At 38.5% G+C, this 16,497-nt stretch overlaps 1 protein-coding gene across 1 annotated transcript in view; it reads right to left on the bottom strand.

The window, feature by feature from the left end:
- The window catches only part of LOC126249374 (O-acyltransferase like protein-like), a 272,872-nt gene that overhangs the window by 40,657 nt on the left and 215,718 nt on the right, over nucleotides 1-16,497 (bottom strand). The window contains exon 9 of the mRNA XM_049951028.1: nucleotides 5,981-6,109. Within this exon, the coding sequence (XP_049806985.1) occupies nucleotides 5,981-6,109 (129 nt within the window). The remainder of the gene's footprint in view (nucleotides 1-5,980; nucleotides 6,110-16,497) is intronic.

Below are 16,497 nucleotides of genomic sequence, written 5' to 3'. Positions count from 1 at the left end.
CAAACAAACACAGAGCCACTCAAGAAGCTGAAAAGCCACTATGATTATGATTAAGGTGGATCATCATTCACATTTGCAGGAGATGCCAGAGTAACAGGCAGCAAAAGCTCAGAACAAAACCTGCAGTGAGAATCAAGTCATAAAACGAGATGATTTCTCTAGATAGAGATCCTCATCAAATATGATCTATTGAAAAATCTTAAGTATGGTTTTAGAAAAGGAAGATCTACTGTTAACAGCAGTAATAACTTTCATACATGAAATATCATACAAACTGGATAAAAGAGATAAGGAATCAGGCACTTTGTGGGTATGAGTAAAACGTTTGGTACTGTGAATCATACAGCTTTGTTGTGTAATTAGAAGAATGGAATGAGAGGTGTAGTCTTAAAACCACTTAATTCCCTTTTAAAATACAGGGAACACTGAGCTGAGTTAACTTATAAATGGAGTGAACAATTGCTAGCAACTATATCTACCTAAAGGATGCTTCAGTATGGCATGGTTCAAGAAACTATATTGTAGCCTATTCTTTTCCTTGTGTATGTTAATGATTCAACTGAACCCAAAATATGCAAGGCCATGAGCTATGAAAATGTCAAAATTTTTTGTGGCTGGGGCAGTAATCTGCAAACTTGTACCCACAGTAGTGAAATTGGTTACAATATTCCATAAATTTACCTTGTTGCTAATAAGCTGTTTGTAAAAAGACAGTGAGAATGCAATTCCTACTTTGCTTTAATCTAAATACACTCCAAACGATACTCCATTTACTCCTCCACTGGCACTTATCTATACAAATAAACACAAGATTTTGGGTGTAATTGTGAATGAACATCTGTCATGGAAAAAGTATAAAGATCATATTTGTAAGGAAGTCAGTAAAAATATATATTTACTAAAACAGGTCTTGGCCTTCCTGGACTATGATACTTTAAGGCAAAAATATTTTGGATTAATCAATCCACATCTTAAGTGTCATATGGAGATCTGTGGTGGGTACCAACAGTATATAGTACAAATAAGCTTTATTATATACAAAAAATGCAGTAATAATGATAGCTAAGTTAAACATGAGGGAGATTTGTAAAGAAATTTTTAGAAAATTTGAAATACTTACCATTTTTGCATGTATATCCTGCAGGCAATCATGTTTGTCAAACTAAATCCGGAATATAATGTAATGACAGTAATGTACATAACTACAATATACACAGAAGAGAAAACTTTCACAACATCACAAACAATAAAAAGGGCTGCAGACTGCAGTCCATATATGATAGGGACAGTTTTTTTTAATAACAGAATATCATCCGATTTTAAGATAGATTATCTAAATATCTTAAAAATGAACTCAAGCACTTAGTAACAGAGAAATGTTGTTATTCAATGGAAGATTTTAAATTGTAATGTTTTCTTGCAAAACTGTTAGTGTGCATAGCCATTAGGTTGTTTTTGTAACAGAAAACTGATTATATCTGATCTTCACTTTGTACTCGTATGTCAATGTATAAATTTATGTTCCTCTGGTAAGAGAAATACAATTAGTACAATCTCATATCTATATATGTGTGAAATAAAGCTATGACATTTTCTGAAAACTGATTGTTATATGGACAGCAAACAAATAAATAGTGGCTAAACAGGTCTTCTGCCAGATGTTCTTCATTGGATCCCAGAAATATGAGGCTGTGACACACACTGAAAAATGCTGGAAGGTAGTCAGCCAAAATATTGTAAGAAGTAAAAATAATGTCCCAAATGCGTACCTTAAAACTGGTGGAGTAATAGGAGCCTTGCTCTGAATTACAATGTCTATGTGGTCTGCATACTTTAGATTGTAGGATGTCAGCTAGAAGTTCAGAAAGGCCTGACATCCTTTCTTAATATCAGTGAAAGAGCAACAGCTATCTCAGAAACAAAAGAAGCATCCCCTTAAATGTACCTAGGTTCCAGTCACTGCCCACAGGGTCAAACTTTGTGCATAACATCTCGGACACATCAAGAGTGCTTGGGTAAGGATGGTGTTCAGGACACCTGTGCCAGTGCAACAGAAAGCATGTGTAAAAGGTGAAGCAGCTCAGTCAATACACCAGGGAGCACATCTACATCTACATGAATGTAGAGCATATGATGATGATGATGATGATGATGAGTTGAGTAGCCAAATTATTGTACCAGAGGGAATACAAGAAGCCAGTCTTCAGTGGTGGCTGGTGTTCATTTTCATTGGTCGGGCCTAAAAAACAGTCAATACACTTTATAATGGAATTGCTCCAAATTATTTGTTATATAACCTCCATTTATGTCTAACTGCTTCAAAAGCACTAGAAAAGCAGTAAATATGGTAATTATACACTTATAAATATAGGCCTAATCCAAGGAATACAGCAGCTAATAATAAAGCATATACAGAAGTGAATTCATTTTTGTTTTGTTTTTTGTGTGTTGTGTGTAATATTGTAGTTGGTTGATTTGCACCTGACCACTTTATTTCTAGCTTCTCTTCCATACTTAATAAATTAAAGGGCATTTTTAGCAAGCAATCAACTTTATTAAATTTTAAAGCACTCTAAGAATACTTGAGTCTCAACATTGCTCCTGAATACAGAACACTACTGAGAGGTGAGCCCATTTGCTGCTTAACATTTCCTGTTGATGAATGGCAGTATGGGTGGGGGGAAGGGGTTGGAATGCAGGACCAAAAATGTATCACTTTGGTTATATGTCAACAGTGTGTGTAATTCATACACCAGCTGCCTACATAGCCAGTTCATCTCAACAGTGGAGTTTTTGCTGGAAATTTGCTACAATATTGTAGGCTCTCAAAGGTTGGCCACAGGATGTTGAAGCTATTTAATGGAAGTCTTCCTATTTTTGTCAATTTCAGCCAACTGAGGACTGGAGTAAAACTGTTTAAGCTAGCTATCAAAATAATACTGAGGATATTTATGACAATTACAACACACTTTCAGCAAATTAAGGATGATAAAAAATTATTTATGCTCAAGTGTAGGCAAATCAGACTGTCAAATTCAGCTATCTTGTTGAATGAATATGAAGCAACTGCTAAGTTTGACTTCAATGACATTATCAATGAGCTTTCTGCAGTCAAAGCAAGGAAATGGAAACTACAATTATAATAAGAATGCAATTATTAGGAAGGAATGTGTTCTCAATATATAGTTATAGCCCTTTTCCCTTTATTTCCTATTAATGGTTCATACACTGTTAATAATTTAATAGGAGCAAACAAAATCTGTTCTTTATTATACACCTTGATAAAATCAACGTACAGTAGCTGCCACAAACAATAAGTTTCAGTTCTTTTAGAAAGTTTGGAAATCTGTAATTTTACCTACTTTATAAATTACAAAATGTCTCATACCTGTGTAGAAAAAGCTGCATAACTATAGTTTTTATGGGAAGGGGGTAGGACAGAGGTTTGGTAGTTCTGCCAGGGTGCAGGATCACCTCAGTACAGCTCCAGCTAGAGGCACTAGCCGCCTGGCCCCAAATTTTGTGTAGACAAGTGGACAGGAGGACAAGAGAAAGAGAAAGAGAGAGAGAGAGAGAGAGAGAGAGAGAGAGAGAGAGAGAGAGAGCTGGGTTTGCTGGGGTGAAGGAAAAGAGGGATACGTGCGAACTGCTTCATACAGGGGGCCTGCATGAGCTAGCCCTTCACTATGCTACAGTGAGGGGCAAAGTGGAGAAAGGGAAACTGCTTGGCCATGTCACTGTGACTGCAATTTTATGATCAGGGGATGTGGAGGGAGCATGGGCCATCTGATGCTGGGCACTGGTGCTGGTTGAATGACCTGGCTACTTACAGCTCAGAGTAACATCATGCCTCTGCAATGAAGCAGTGGAAACTGGGCCTGTGTACCGCTGGTCTGTGTCACTTGTGATACATCAAAGTCATATCATATTCAAACTGTTTGTTGTAATACTGAAAAAAATACACAGAATAAAATTACATCACAAGATTTCTGGTTGGGCTGGACCCCTCTGGCCCTTAAGAATGAGCCGCCACTGCCAGTATCTTACTTGCAAGAATATTGGTACCAGTAGACTGTTAGCTATTGTACTTATTTACTCAGGCAGAGCATATAAGCCTAGGGCAGCTTGTTTAAATTAGGGTGCACAGATCTCCAAAACACCAAATGTTGATATAGAAACACCAAATGTTAATATAGGATTTACCTAAGAAATCAAGATATTCAAATTTTTGACACATTGCTCACTGAAAAATTGGAACTATTCCCTTTTTCCTATTGCAGTTTTTATCTTCAGGATCAAGATGGTAAGTAAAAAATTAGATTGTAATATCTACACACACACACACACACACACACACACACACACACACACACACACACACACACTAGCTCCTCCTTCCCCATTGCTGCCTGTCCATTTCCTCCTCCCCTCTCTCTCCATGTTATCACATTCACACTGGTAGGGCACTGGTGGCTCTTATCCTCACAGAATTTCTTTCCAGATTGTAACTGATATGTGTAGCAAATTTGATTGAAAGCATTCCAGGCAATTGAGATCAGTTTTTGATCCATGGCATTGATATACTGATATGTGATCCAAATTTGATATCATTCCAGGGGATTAAGATCATCTTTTTATCCATGACATTGCTTGCATACACATATGTCAAATACATTTCATAAATATTAAACATATTTCTCCTGTATTTCGAGTGAATTTTGCACTCAAGTTTCACTTTCACAAAGATTTACATTTATGATGTATCTCCTGAACTACGGAATGTGCGATGATATAATTTTGCAGGTACATCTAGTGGTTTATGTGACTGCTGTCTGCAAAATGTGTTGTGAATAGATTTAGTAGTAAAGAAGTAATAAATGAAAATGTCATGCATTATGTGACAGTTTTTCACGCATCTCACTGTTTATGAAATCATATCTCCTGAACTATGTATTGTACAGTGATATAATTTTGCTAGTATATTAGGTGATATATGTGATTAGTATCTGCAAAATGAGTCATGAACATAGTTGCTCCCTGTGGCAGTTTTACTGCATGAATAGTGAAAATGGAGAAAGTGATAAACTCTTTTCCTTTCATCATTTTGTGGGGGTTGTCATCGAGAAAAAGTTTCTTATAGGTTTGAAATTATGTGCAAAGTTTTCAAGTCACTAAGCGTTCTCATTCTCAAATACTGTGTGACTAAAGCAGGGTCATAAGCGCATCATGGGCTACACTAATTTTTCACCCCCACCCCTTTGATAGGTGGGTGGGTCTTATCCCTACAGCGATTCATTTCAGACAATAAATAATATGTGTACCAAGTTTGGTTGAAATTGGTCCAGTGGTTTAGGAGGAGATGTGGAACATACATATATACATACAAATGTACATATACATATAACAATTTTTTCAGCTGATAATCATTCACAATTAAACTACTCAATTCACATGTTACTGGCAATGGTATTCTGTTGCTTCTTTCTCACATTTAAATCTGGCTATCAGTTTTTAAATACTGGTATCTCACAAAAATACACCTTTATTAACTAAATGTTCTTGCATAATGTAATGAATTTCAATTAATGTCTGTTTTTATAACAAAACTTGGTTAAAGTAACATACCATATTGAATATAAATTCAAGGAAATACACATAATTAGGTTTCTTTGACATGCACATGAAAGAGATCACTTGGCTAATCATTGACATATGCCATACTAGCTGGTAAGATTTCTTTCACAGTTAGATTTTCACATTTGTCATTCTCATATGCACTATGCATGCAATGCATAAATGCAGACATATTAGCAGCAAATTTGGTAAATTATGTGAACAGTATTCTGCAAAATATGTTAACACTGCTGCTACACCAAGAAGTCACAATATTCAGATTCCGATTAAATGTAGGCCTTATTCTAATATCCTGCCAGATATATTATAATTTCACATTTAATAATATTAACAACTACTTAATTACCTGCCATATCTATAAGCCAACATGCCAAGGTATTCCAGAATCTTGGATTTGATGCCTGTTGTTCTTGTCAGTCTCGTTACATCTACTTTAGAGATTGTTCTGAAGTACAGGAAGGAAACCAAAAGCCCACTGAAATTAGAAAGAAACACAGTTATTTCACTGATGAATTAATTCTTAGTGTAACAAAAAGAGATTTCAAGACTTCAAAAGAATATCAGAGCTGGGAAATATGTAGATGTTTCTAAAATTATGACTGACCTTTTTTTTAACTCAAGAGGTATTTCTCCTCTGTGATATACACAGAATGTAAAAAAAAATATGTGGACAATCTTTGAGGGATTGTAGACAGCATCTTGAGAAACAGATTGAGGATAAGAGCCCCTGTCAGGGAATTCAGGAAATGTAACACAACAACTCTACAGAGCATCAAGGCTATATGGGAAGACACCTGACATTAGGCTACCCTTTTGGCAGCAGACATAACATTGTGCACTCTACAGTATTCCTGAGGCAGGTGTGAATGTGTGTGGTGCCATTTAACATCTTATATGCTGTATAATAGGAGTTTCGTTTGTGCTTTGTCATCATCCAAACTCCTGTCTACTGCTGAAGGGGTGGCTTAGTGCAGACATTTCTCCTATAACTTTGATGCTCTATAGTGACAGTAGATGACATTTATGTATGTAAGTTCTTATGCTCAACTTGCTCTTCAAGGTGCCATCTACAATGCCTCAAACTTTCCCAGTATATTTTTGTTGCACTCTGAATATATTCTAATCAAATTATCTGGTCAACTCACTTTTATTTCCTTACATTATATGGTGTTTCAGACTTTCATAAACATAGACCTTTCAACTTGTTTTATATAGTGCAGAAATATTGCAGCAATAAGGTGTCCACATTTGTGCATGGGTTGTTACAGGGGTGCTTCATGGTAAATATCTACAGGTGGCTGTGGACTGCTGACATTCTCTGGTATATGAAAGTCTGTCTTTAACCAGTAGTATTTTGGCAGAATTTGCTGCAAACATACTCTGAAAATAACTACTGCTAAGTCTGTTGACACTATGTGGCTGCATTACTGGCTTATGTAGCAAAATATTTTGCAAGGTATTGCAACATTAAGTGTTTGAATCTTGTAAACAACACTCACAGATTAGGTAAAGTGGCTGACTGCTATCTACAAGGCAGAATGAGGAGCAATCTATGATTGTGGGACATGTGATCAGCATGTTGCCAATCCTGCCAGCCACTACTGCCAGTAAAAGAATTGTCAGTTCCATTGTCACGATGTATTCAGCCAATCCCATTTTTGTGCTCAATATTTCAGTGGCTAGACCAATTGTCATTCTCAGGTAAAGCAATGATCCTAATTGCATTCACTGTCTGGATTATAAATAGACTGTAAGATATTATGAGCTCAATTAATGGTTGAGTTTCACTTCTGGTGCCTGCTTTACTTATTTATCATCCTCTTTTTCACTAGTGCACATCCTGTTAGCCTTATAGCTCAAACAGATGAGTCAGCCAACAAAATATTACTAAACTGAGGATCATATTTTAAACCTTGCATGCCTTCAAAGCTTCATCCCTGGTTATGAGGTTTTGGGAATCATTATCGTAGTCTCACTTGATTTTATGATTGTTCTCCAGGCAGTTATTGGTAACAGGTGATATGCTCAGCTGTATATGTCAGGTGTGTCACTGATGATCCTGATATCTCTCCTTCATTGTTATAAATGTCTATCCCAAAAAAGCAGCACCTATTGATCTGTTTTGCAATGTTAAAAGCAATATGACCTCTGAAAAATGGATATATGCTACATTTGGTGACAGTATGACCTATTGTATGTGGGACAGACCATTAGAACTGTTGAGCAGAGATTTAGGAACTGCCATGTAAATCAGTTAACATCTGTCACCATCTGGGATGTAATTATAAAAGGCAATATAACAAAAGCTGTAACATAAAAAAAGAATGCAGGTCAAAGGGGAAGTGGGTGATAGGAGTCAAACTTGGTTAAAACAGCAGTGTGATACTAACAATATAGCACAGTCTGGTTGCAGTTCACACAGCAAGGCCATATACAGTGAAACCCCTATTTTTTATTTTCATGTGGTCCAGATTTAAAAAACGCAACATTGAGGAAAATGCAGAATCGAGGAAAATGTAAAAACCCTCAAAAATATGAGCAAAAACACATGTAATTGGCATATATGATTAAAAATCGCAATCCCTTCCAATACTCTGTATAAACTCTGTCAAAGTGAAGGAAATTAAAAGTACAATGCAATGTTTATACAATAGTTTGTGGTAATAAATTTCATCAGTTCTTAAAAACCACAGATTTGTAACAGCACATAAAAACTCATCAAAAAATTGAAACTGGTATCTGGGTACAAGCTAATCAAGCTGTTTTCTGACATGCTATGATCACAAATTATATGTTCAAAATAAGCGTTTTTGAGAGACCATCCTTTGTGCTCACCCATAAAAAAGCAAAAATTGATGAACATGTTGAATTAAACTGAAAGCATCACAGCAGCTAAGGGGTTAAACCATAACTATAAATGTAGACATCTACTTAATGACATACCTCGCCATCATCGCTGTTATTGTTTAAAGCTTTTCTCATTATCCACACTTCATATGCTCACCACCATTTAAGTATTACTTTAGGCCTGATGAGAGAAACAGAGAAGCGAAAAAATGAGTTTACTTCCTCAATTAGAAGTCAGCTCAGTGAATTTCTGTACATTGTGTAAAATGTAAATTTGAAATAAACCTCAGGTGCTGCAGTTTTGCTTCATGTCCTCTATCACTGCTGCCAATCTTTTCAATATACAGTGTGTGGTGGTGTGGTGCAAAGTATACAGGGTGGTCCATTGATAGTGACCGAGCCAAATATCTCATGAAATAAGCATCAAACGAAAAAACTACACAGAACGAAACTTGTCTAGCTTGAAGGGGGAAACCAGATGGCGCTATGGCTGGCCCACTAGATGGTGCTGCCATAGGTCAAACGAATATCAACTGCGTTTTTTTAAATAGGAACCCCCATTTTTTATTACATATTCATGTAGTATGTAAAGAAATATGAATGTTTTATTTGGACCACTTTTTTCGCTTTGTGATAGATGGTGCTGTAACAGTCACAACCGTATATGTACATGGTATCAAGTAACATTCTGCGAGTGAGGACAGTATTTGCTTCATGATACATTACCCATGTTAAAATGGACCGTTTACCAATTGCGGAAAAGGTCAATATCATGTTGATGTATGGCTATTGTGATCAAAATGCCCAATGGGCATGTGCTATGTATGCCGCTTGGTATCCTGAATGAGATCATCCAAGTGTCCTGACCATTTGCCGGATAGTTACGTTATTTAAGGAAACAGGAAGTGTTCAGCCACATGTGAAACGTCAACCATGATGATACCCAAGTAGGTGTTTTAGCAGCATTCGCAGCTAATCCACACATCAGTAGCAGACAAATTGTGTGAGAATCATGAATCTCAAAAACGTCAGTGTTGAGAATGCTACATCAACATCGACTGCACCCATACCATATTTCTATGCACCAGGAATTGCATGACGATGACTTTGAATGTTGTGTACAGTTCTGCCACTGGGTACAAGAGAAATTATGGGACAATGAGAGATTTTTTGCATGTGTCCTATTTAGTGACGAAGTGTCATTCACCAACAGCGGTAACATAAACCGGCATAATATGCACTATTGGGCAATGGATAATCCACGATGGCTGCGACAGGTGGAACATCAGCGACCTTGGTGGGTTAATGTATGGTGTGGCATTATGGAAGGAAGGATAATTGGCCGCCATTTTATCAATGGCAATCTAAATGATTTTCCTACGTAATGTTCTACTGATGTTTCTACAAGATGTTTCACTGCATGACAGAATGGTGATGTACTTCCAACATGATGAATGTCTGCCACATAGCTCACATGTGGTTGAAGCAGTACTGAATAGCATATTTCATGACAGGTGGATTTGTCATCAAAGCACCATAACATGGCCCGCATGTTCACCAGATCTGATGTCCCCAGATTTATTTCCGTGGGGAAAGTTGAAGGATATTTGCTATCGTGATCCACCGACAATGCCTGACAACATGCATCAGCACATTGTCAATGCATGTGCAAACATTACGGAAGGCGAACTACTCGCCGTTCAGAGGAGTGCCGTTACACCTATTGCCAAATCCATTGAGGTTGACAGACATCATTTTCAGCATTTATTGCATTAATGTGATATTTACAGGTAATCAAGCTGTAACAGCATGCATTCTCAGAAATGGTAAGTTCACAAAGGTACATGTAACACAGTGGAACAACTGAAATAAAATGTTCAAACATACCTATGTTCTGTATTTTAATATAAAAAACCTACCTGTTACCAACTGTTCATCTAAAACTGTGAGCCATATGTTTGTGACTATTACAGCGCCATCTATCACAAAGTGAAAAAAGTGGCCCAACTAAAACATTCATATTTCTTTACATACTACATGAATATATAATAAAAAATGGGGGTTACTATTTAAAAAAACGCAGTTGATATCCATTTGATCTGTGGCAGCACCATCTAGCAGGCCAACCATAGCGTCATCTGGTTTCCCCCTTCAAGCTAGACAAGTTTTGTCCTTTGTAGTTTTTTTGTTTGATGCTTATTTCGTGAGCTATTTGGCCTGGTCATGATCAATGGACCACCCTGTATACATGAGTAGTTTATGTAGTTGTGGAAACTGCATCATGTCTAATATGAACACAAAAGTTTTTAAAATGTGCTATCGCAAAACCCTTGCTCTATTTATATGTTAACTCTCTGTCACAGCACATCATCTGCATGAAAAGTGTATTTTCAGAACTTTAAAAAATGCTTTCAACCCTACAAGCACTCCCGTCACTGAAGGACCTTTCCCCCTCTCCACACATCCAGTAGGCAAGCTCATTTTACATGTGTTAGTGTGGTGTGGTGGCTGTGCTGGCTACCGCATGGCTTAATAAATCACCAGCCAATACTGGTTCACTAGCTGGAAATGGGTGATGTTTCCTCAATTACAACCAAGCATATTCTTCAAGACTCGTTGTTTGAGTATAAAAGTTTGACAATTGATATTGTTGTTGAATACAGAACATCAAAAATACATGCAAAAAGATGAGACTGAGTATTAAGTGGAACAAAACATGTTGTGGCTGGGTCCCTTCATCACTTATTGGCCCACTCCAGTACACTTTGCGTCAACTGTCTTGTTTTTCAATTACCACTGAAATCTAGCAGTAGTTTTATCATAATTGTATGGTGAAGCTAAATGTTGCAAGTTGTTTGGCAACATCAATCATGGATTACATCAGCATTTCCTTTCTCACATCTCCACTCTTCACAACGGCCTAAAATATTCCCTTAACTCTGCCACCACCTGTGGTGTGAATCACCTGCCTTTTGTGCCACTTATAACTCATTCAGTCACATCAAATGTCAATAGGAAGAAAATAGGATGAAGTCACAAGTCAAGTGAGACACTGATTAAGACCTTAGAATCAAGGTAAACCTTACTAGGAATAAATGGAAAATAGGGGAATTTTTAGTATTGATCTTAGGGGTTTTTCACAGAAGCCATGAATTTATGGTGTATAATCATAAAATACATAAAATTGGAGAATGTAAAATCGAATTTACACTGTAATATCACTCCTTGACACCTAAAGAAGACAGGCCAGTCATTAAAATACTGAACACAAAAATCAATTTGTCAATTCTTTTCCCTACATCTGCATCTATATTTATGAGGGCATGCTGGAAAGTACAAGGGCTGTTTTTTTTTTTTTTTTTTTTTTTTAAAAAAAATCTCCGATCACTTAGTATAGAAGCTATGCGAGTGGCAGAAAGTGGTCATGTGCTGTAGGCTACTGCGCAACTCTTGCACTACGCCATTGCCAACCTCAAGGCATCAGTCTGCGTTGCACTACAGCCATGTAAACATGGCTGCCATCATTGTTGCTCCCACCAATTGTGAATTACGAAGTGTAATTCGGTTTCTGCAAGCAGAAGGGAATAGTGCAGCAGAAATTCATTGGAGAATGAGCCAAATGTACATTGATAACTTCATGATTGATGGTGTATGGCGCTGAAAGTTTAAAGATGGCCGAAATGATGTGCATTTTGAAGGGGGCCAAGGATGTAAGTGTGTCGTTACAGCTGACCTTGTTGAACGAGATGACAAGATGGTTAGAGATAATCGTAGGTTCACCATAACTGCTTTGTCTATGGATGTTCTGGAAGTTTCAAGATCTGTTGTACACTTTATTGTTACTGAACATTTAGGCTACAAAAAACTTTGTGCACGCTGGGTTCCAAAAATGTTGACGGATGCCCACAGAAGTCACCAAATGGCATCAACTTTGAATTTTCCTTGACCATTGTCACAATGAAGGAGAGAACTTTTTGAAATCAATTGTTACTGGAGATGAAACTTTGGACCAATATGACACACCAGAAACAAAATGACAATCACAACAATGGATGCATCCAAATTCACCAAACAAACCAAAAAAGTTCAAACACACATTCAACAACAGAAAGGTTACGGCCACCATGTTTTGGGACCAATAAGGTGTGTTGCTTGTAGAGGTTATACAGCCAGGAACCACTATCAATGCAGCTGCTTATTGTGAAACTTTATGACATTTGCGGAGAGCAATTCAAAACAAACAAAGAGGAATGCTGACTTCAGGAATTATGTAGATCCATGACAATGCTCATCCACACACTGCTGGCACAACCCAATGGCTCCTTGAACAATTTTAATGGGACATTTTCGATCATCAGCCATTCAGTCCTGACGTGGCACCCAGCAACTTTCACCTTTTCCGTGAACTGAAGACGTGGCTAGGAGGGCAGCTCTTTCAAGCCAACAAAGATCTTCAAAACAATGTCAATGCTCATTTGAAATCATTGGTGGCAACATTTTTTAAAGAGGGTATTGCAGATCTTGTCCACAGGTTTGATAAATGTCACAATCTTTTTGGTGATTATGTTGAAAAGTAACCATAAGTGTACAAAACTTTTGGTAATAAAATAATTGTTTCCTATGAACTTGTCTTTTATTTATAGCCTACCGGAGGTTGAAAAAAAATCGCCCTCATAATACCTCTGAATTTTGATTGTGAAAACTTCAAAGCTTTTAAAATAAACAAATATTGTCAAAATTCTACATCTTTATTTTTCCTGCCTGTATATTTATTTCTCAACATAGTCACCCTGGCGATGACCACATTTCTGCCAACGAGAGACAAGTTTGTTGATAGCATCACCGTAAAATGTTTGTGTCTGTTGATGGGGTCACAATCTCATCTTTGCCTGCACTGCTTCATCACTGTCAAAATGAAGTCCTGAGAGATGTTCTTTAAGTTTTGTAAACAGATGCAAACCCAATGAGCCCAAGTCAGGAGTGTATGGAGGATGATCAATGACCTTGAACCCAAGATGTCAGATTGTTGCAGATGTTCCAATGTTCGCGTGCAGTCTGGCATTGTCATGCTGAAGGAGAGGGTGCTCCATATGTGGATGAAGTCTTCGAATTTGAAATTTTATTACAGCGCACTGCTTCTCATGCACCACCATGTCACACACTACAACTCAGAGCCCTCTAGTGGCAGAGGGCTGCGAACATAAAGACTTAAACAATAAAGATGTATAATGTTAGTACCATTTGTTTTGTTTAAAAAGCTTTAAGAGTTTTCACATAAAAAATGCAGAGGCCTTACTTTTCAACACAGTTTCATGTGTCTCCATCTATTCTCTACAACTTCTGTAAGTGCTTAGCAGAAGATAGTGATAAGAACGACTGCCTGCATACCTCTGCATGAGTTAAGCCTGTGTGATTTATGTATGATACATACACAGGGACTGAAGAATACTGATAGTTTTTTCACAGTGCTTCAATTATTTTGTCACCTTATACTTGTGAGATTGGTATGTAACTTTATTACATCAAAGCATTTTTGATGTAGTTTTAACTCCATTGTGTTAAATGTAATGAAGTATCTATTCTATATTGGTCTTAAAAAATATATCAGCTCATGTTATAACTATATATCTTTTCAATCAGTCAGTCTTTTTCTTTAGTTTGTGATTTGTAGTTCATAGTAACTACACTCCTGGAAATTGAAATAAGAACACCGTGAATTCATTGTCCCAGGAAGGGGAAACTTTATTGACACATTCCTGGGGTCAGATACATCACATGATCACACTGACAGAACCACAGGCACATAGACACAGGCAACAGAGCATGCACAATGTCGGCACTAGTACAGTGTATATCCACCTTTCGCAGCAATGCAGGCTGCTATTCTCCCATGGAGACGATCGTAGAGATGCTGGATGTAGTCCTGTGGAACGGCTTGCCATGCCATTTCCACCTGGCGCCTCAGTTGGACCAGCGTTCGTGCTGGACGTGCAGACCGCGTGAGACGACGCTTCATCCAGTCCCAAACATGCTCAATGGGGGACAGATCCGGAGATCTTGCTGGCCAGGGTAGTTGACTTAAACCTTCTAGAGCACGTTGGGTGGCACGGGATACATGCGGACGTGCATTGTCCTGTTGGAACAGCAAGTTCCCTTGCCGGTCTAGGAATGGTAGAACGATGGGTTCGATGACGGTTTGGATGTACCGTGCACTATTCAGTGTCCCCTCGACGATCACCTGTGGTGTACGGCCAGTGTAGGAGATCGCTCCCCACACCATGATGCCGGGTGTTGGCCCTGTGTGCCTCGGTCGTATGCAGTCCTGATTGTGGCGCTCACCTGCACGGCGCCAAACACGCATACGACCATCATTGGCACCAAGGCAGAAGCGACTCTCATCGCTGAAGATGACACGTCTCCATTCGTCCCTCCATTCACGCCTGTCGTGACACCACTGGAGGCGGGCTGCACGATGTTGGGGCGTGAGCGGAAGACGGCCTAACGGTGTGCGGGAACGTAGCCCACCTTCATGGAGACGGTTGCGAATGGTCGTCGCCGATACCCCAGGAGCAACAGTGTCCCTAATTTGCTGGGAAGTGGCGGTGCGGTCCCCTACGGCACTGCGTAGGATCCTACGGTCTTGGCGTGCATCTGTGCGTCGCTGCGGTCCGGTCCCAGGTCGACGGGCACGTGCACCTTCCGCCGACCACTGGCGACAACATCGATGTACTGTGGAGACCTCACGCCCCACGTGTTGAGCAATTCGGCGGTACGTCCACCCGGCCTCCCGCATGCCCACTATACGCCCTCGCTCAAAGTCCGTCAACTGCACATACGGTTCACGTCCACGCTGTCGCGGCATGCTACCAGTGTTAAAGACTGCGATGGAGCTCTGTATGCCACGGCAAACTGGCTGGCACTGACGGCGGCGTTGCACAAATGCTGCGCAGCTAGCGCCATTCGACGGCCAACACCGCGGTTCCTGGTGTGTCCGCTGTGCCGTGCGTGTGATCATTGCTTGTACAGCCCTCTCGCAGTGTCCGGAGCAAGTATGGTGGGTCTGACACACTGGTGTCAATGTGTTCTTTTTTCCATTTCCAGGAGTGTATTTTCACATGTCCTTGTTGTATTACAAGGAATCAGTAGTTCTTTTTCCTCTGAGGTTGTTTACCAGGAGCCTGGAATCAATGATTATATCAGGAATTTTCTTAAGAAACAGTACCTGATGCAATGTTACTAAAAAGCATATCATAAGTCACATATAGTCAGAAAGTTATAAAAACTCATATGGTTGCCTGCAGTGCAATGCATAAGCCCTTCAGTGTCTCTGCTGTAAAATTTTATCACAATACCTCTCAAAACCTTAAACAATTTTGGCAATTTTAAAACTATCAGTAGTAAACAATTTGTATCCACACATTTGTTGATGACTCATGATTCAGAATAGCCTAATAGTCTATAGAAAAATGAAATCCAAAATTTTGAAATCTATTTTAAAAGTTTTTACCATGAGGGTAAAGCAAATATATGTTGCCACTCATTTTGTAAGTGAAAAGTAAAATTATTTATATTGGTGTTGCTACAGTTCCTGCATCTTGTAATTAATTTTTCTCTTAGCAGTAGTTGATGTAAACTAGCATGGGTAGGGAGTGTACTGTGGTCTGAGAAGTTCACAAACATTGTTTCTACAGTACAGCTAAGATCAGTTGATGCCTGATCAAGACAGCTAATTATTCTAGTCGGTGTCATAATTTTTGTATGTATGTTATATGAGATCATTAAATTGATCAACTGCAACTTTGTCAGATTCTACAAGAAAAATCAACTATAAAATCACTACATATAATTACACTTCTACAGCTATTCTGGCATAATTTCTTAACAAGGAAGACAAGGAGTCATGGCAGCTAGTGAAGTTGCCACTAGGTAGTCTATACAGGGTGAGTCTTATTAATGTTTAAAAACCTCCAAAGCTACATAGATGATGTTGAGACAAGTTATTTAAAATAAGACACA

This window comes from Schistocerca nitens, chromosome 3, assembly GCF_023898315.1.
Source record: "Schistocerca nitens isolate TAMUIC-IGC-003100 chromosome 3, iqSchNite1.1, whole genome shotgun sequence".
In the NCBI taxonomy this organism is placed as follows: Eukaryota; Metazoa; Arthropoda; class Insecta; order Orthoptera; family Acrididae; genus Schistocerca; species Schistocerca nitens.
Note: the sequence above shows the minus strand (reverse complement) of the source record. Positions and strands in the feature narration are given on the sequence as shown.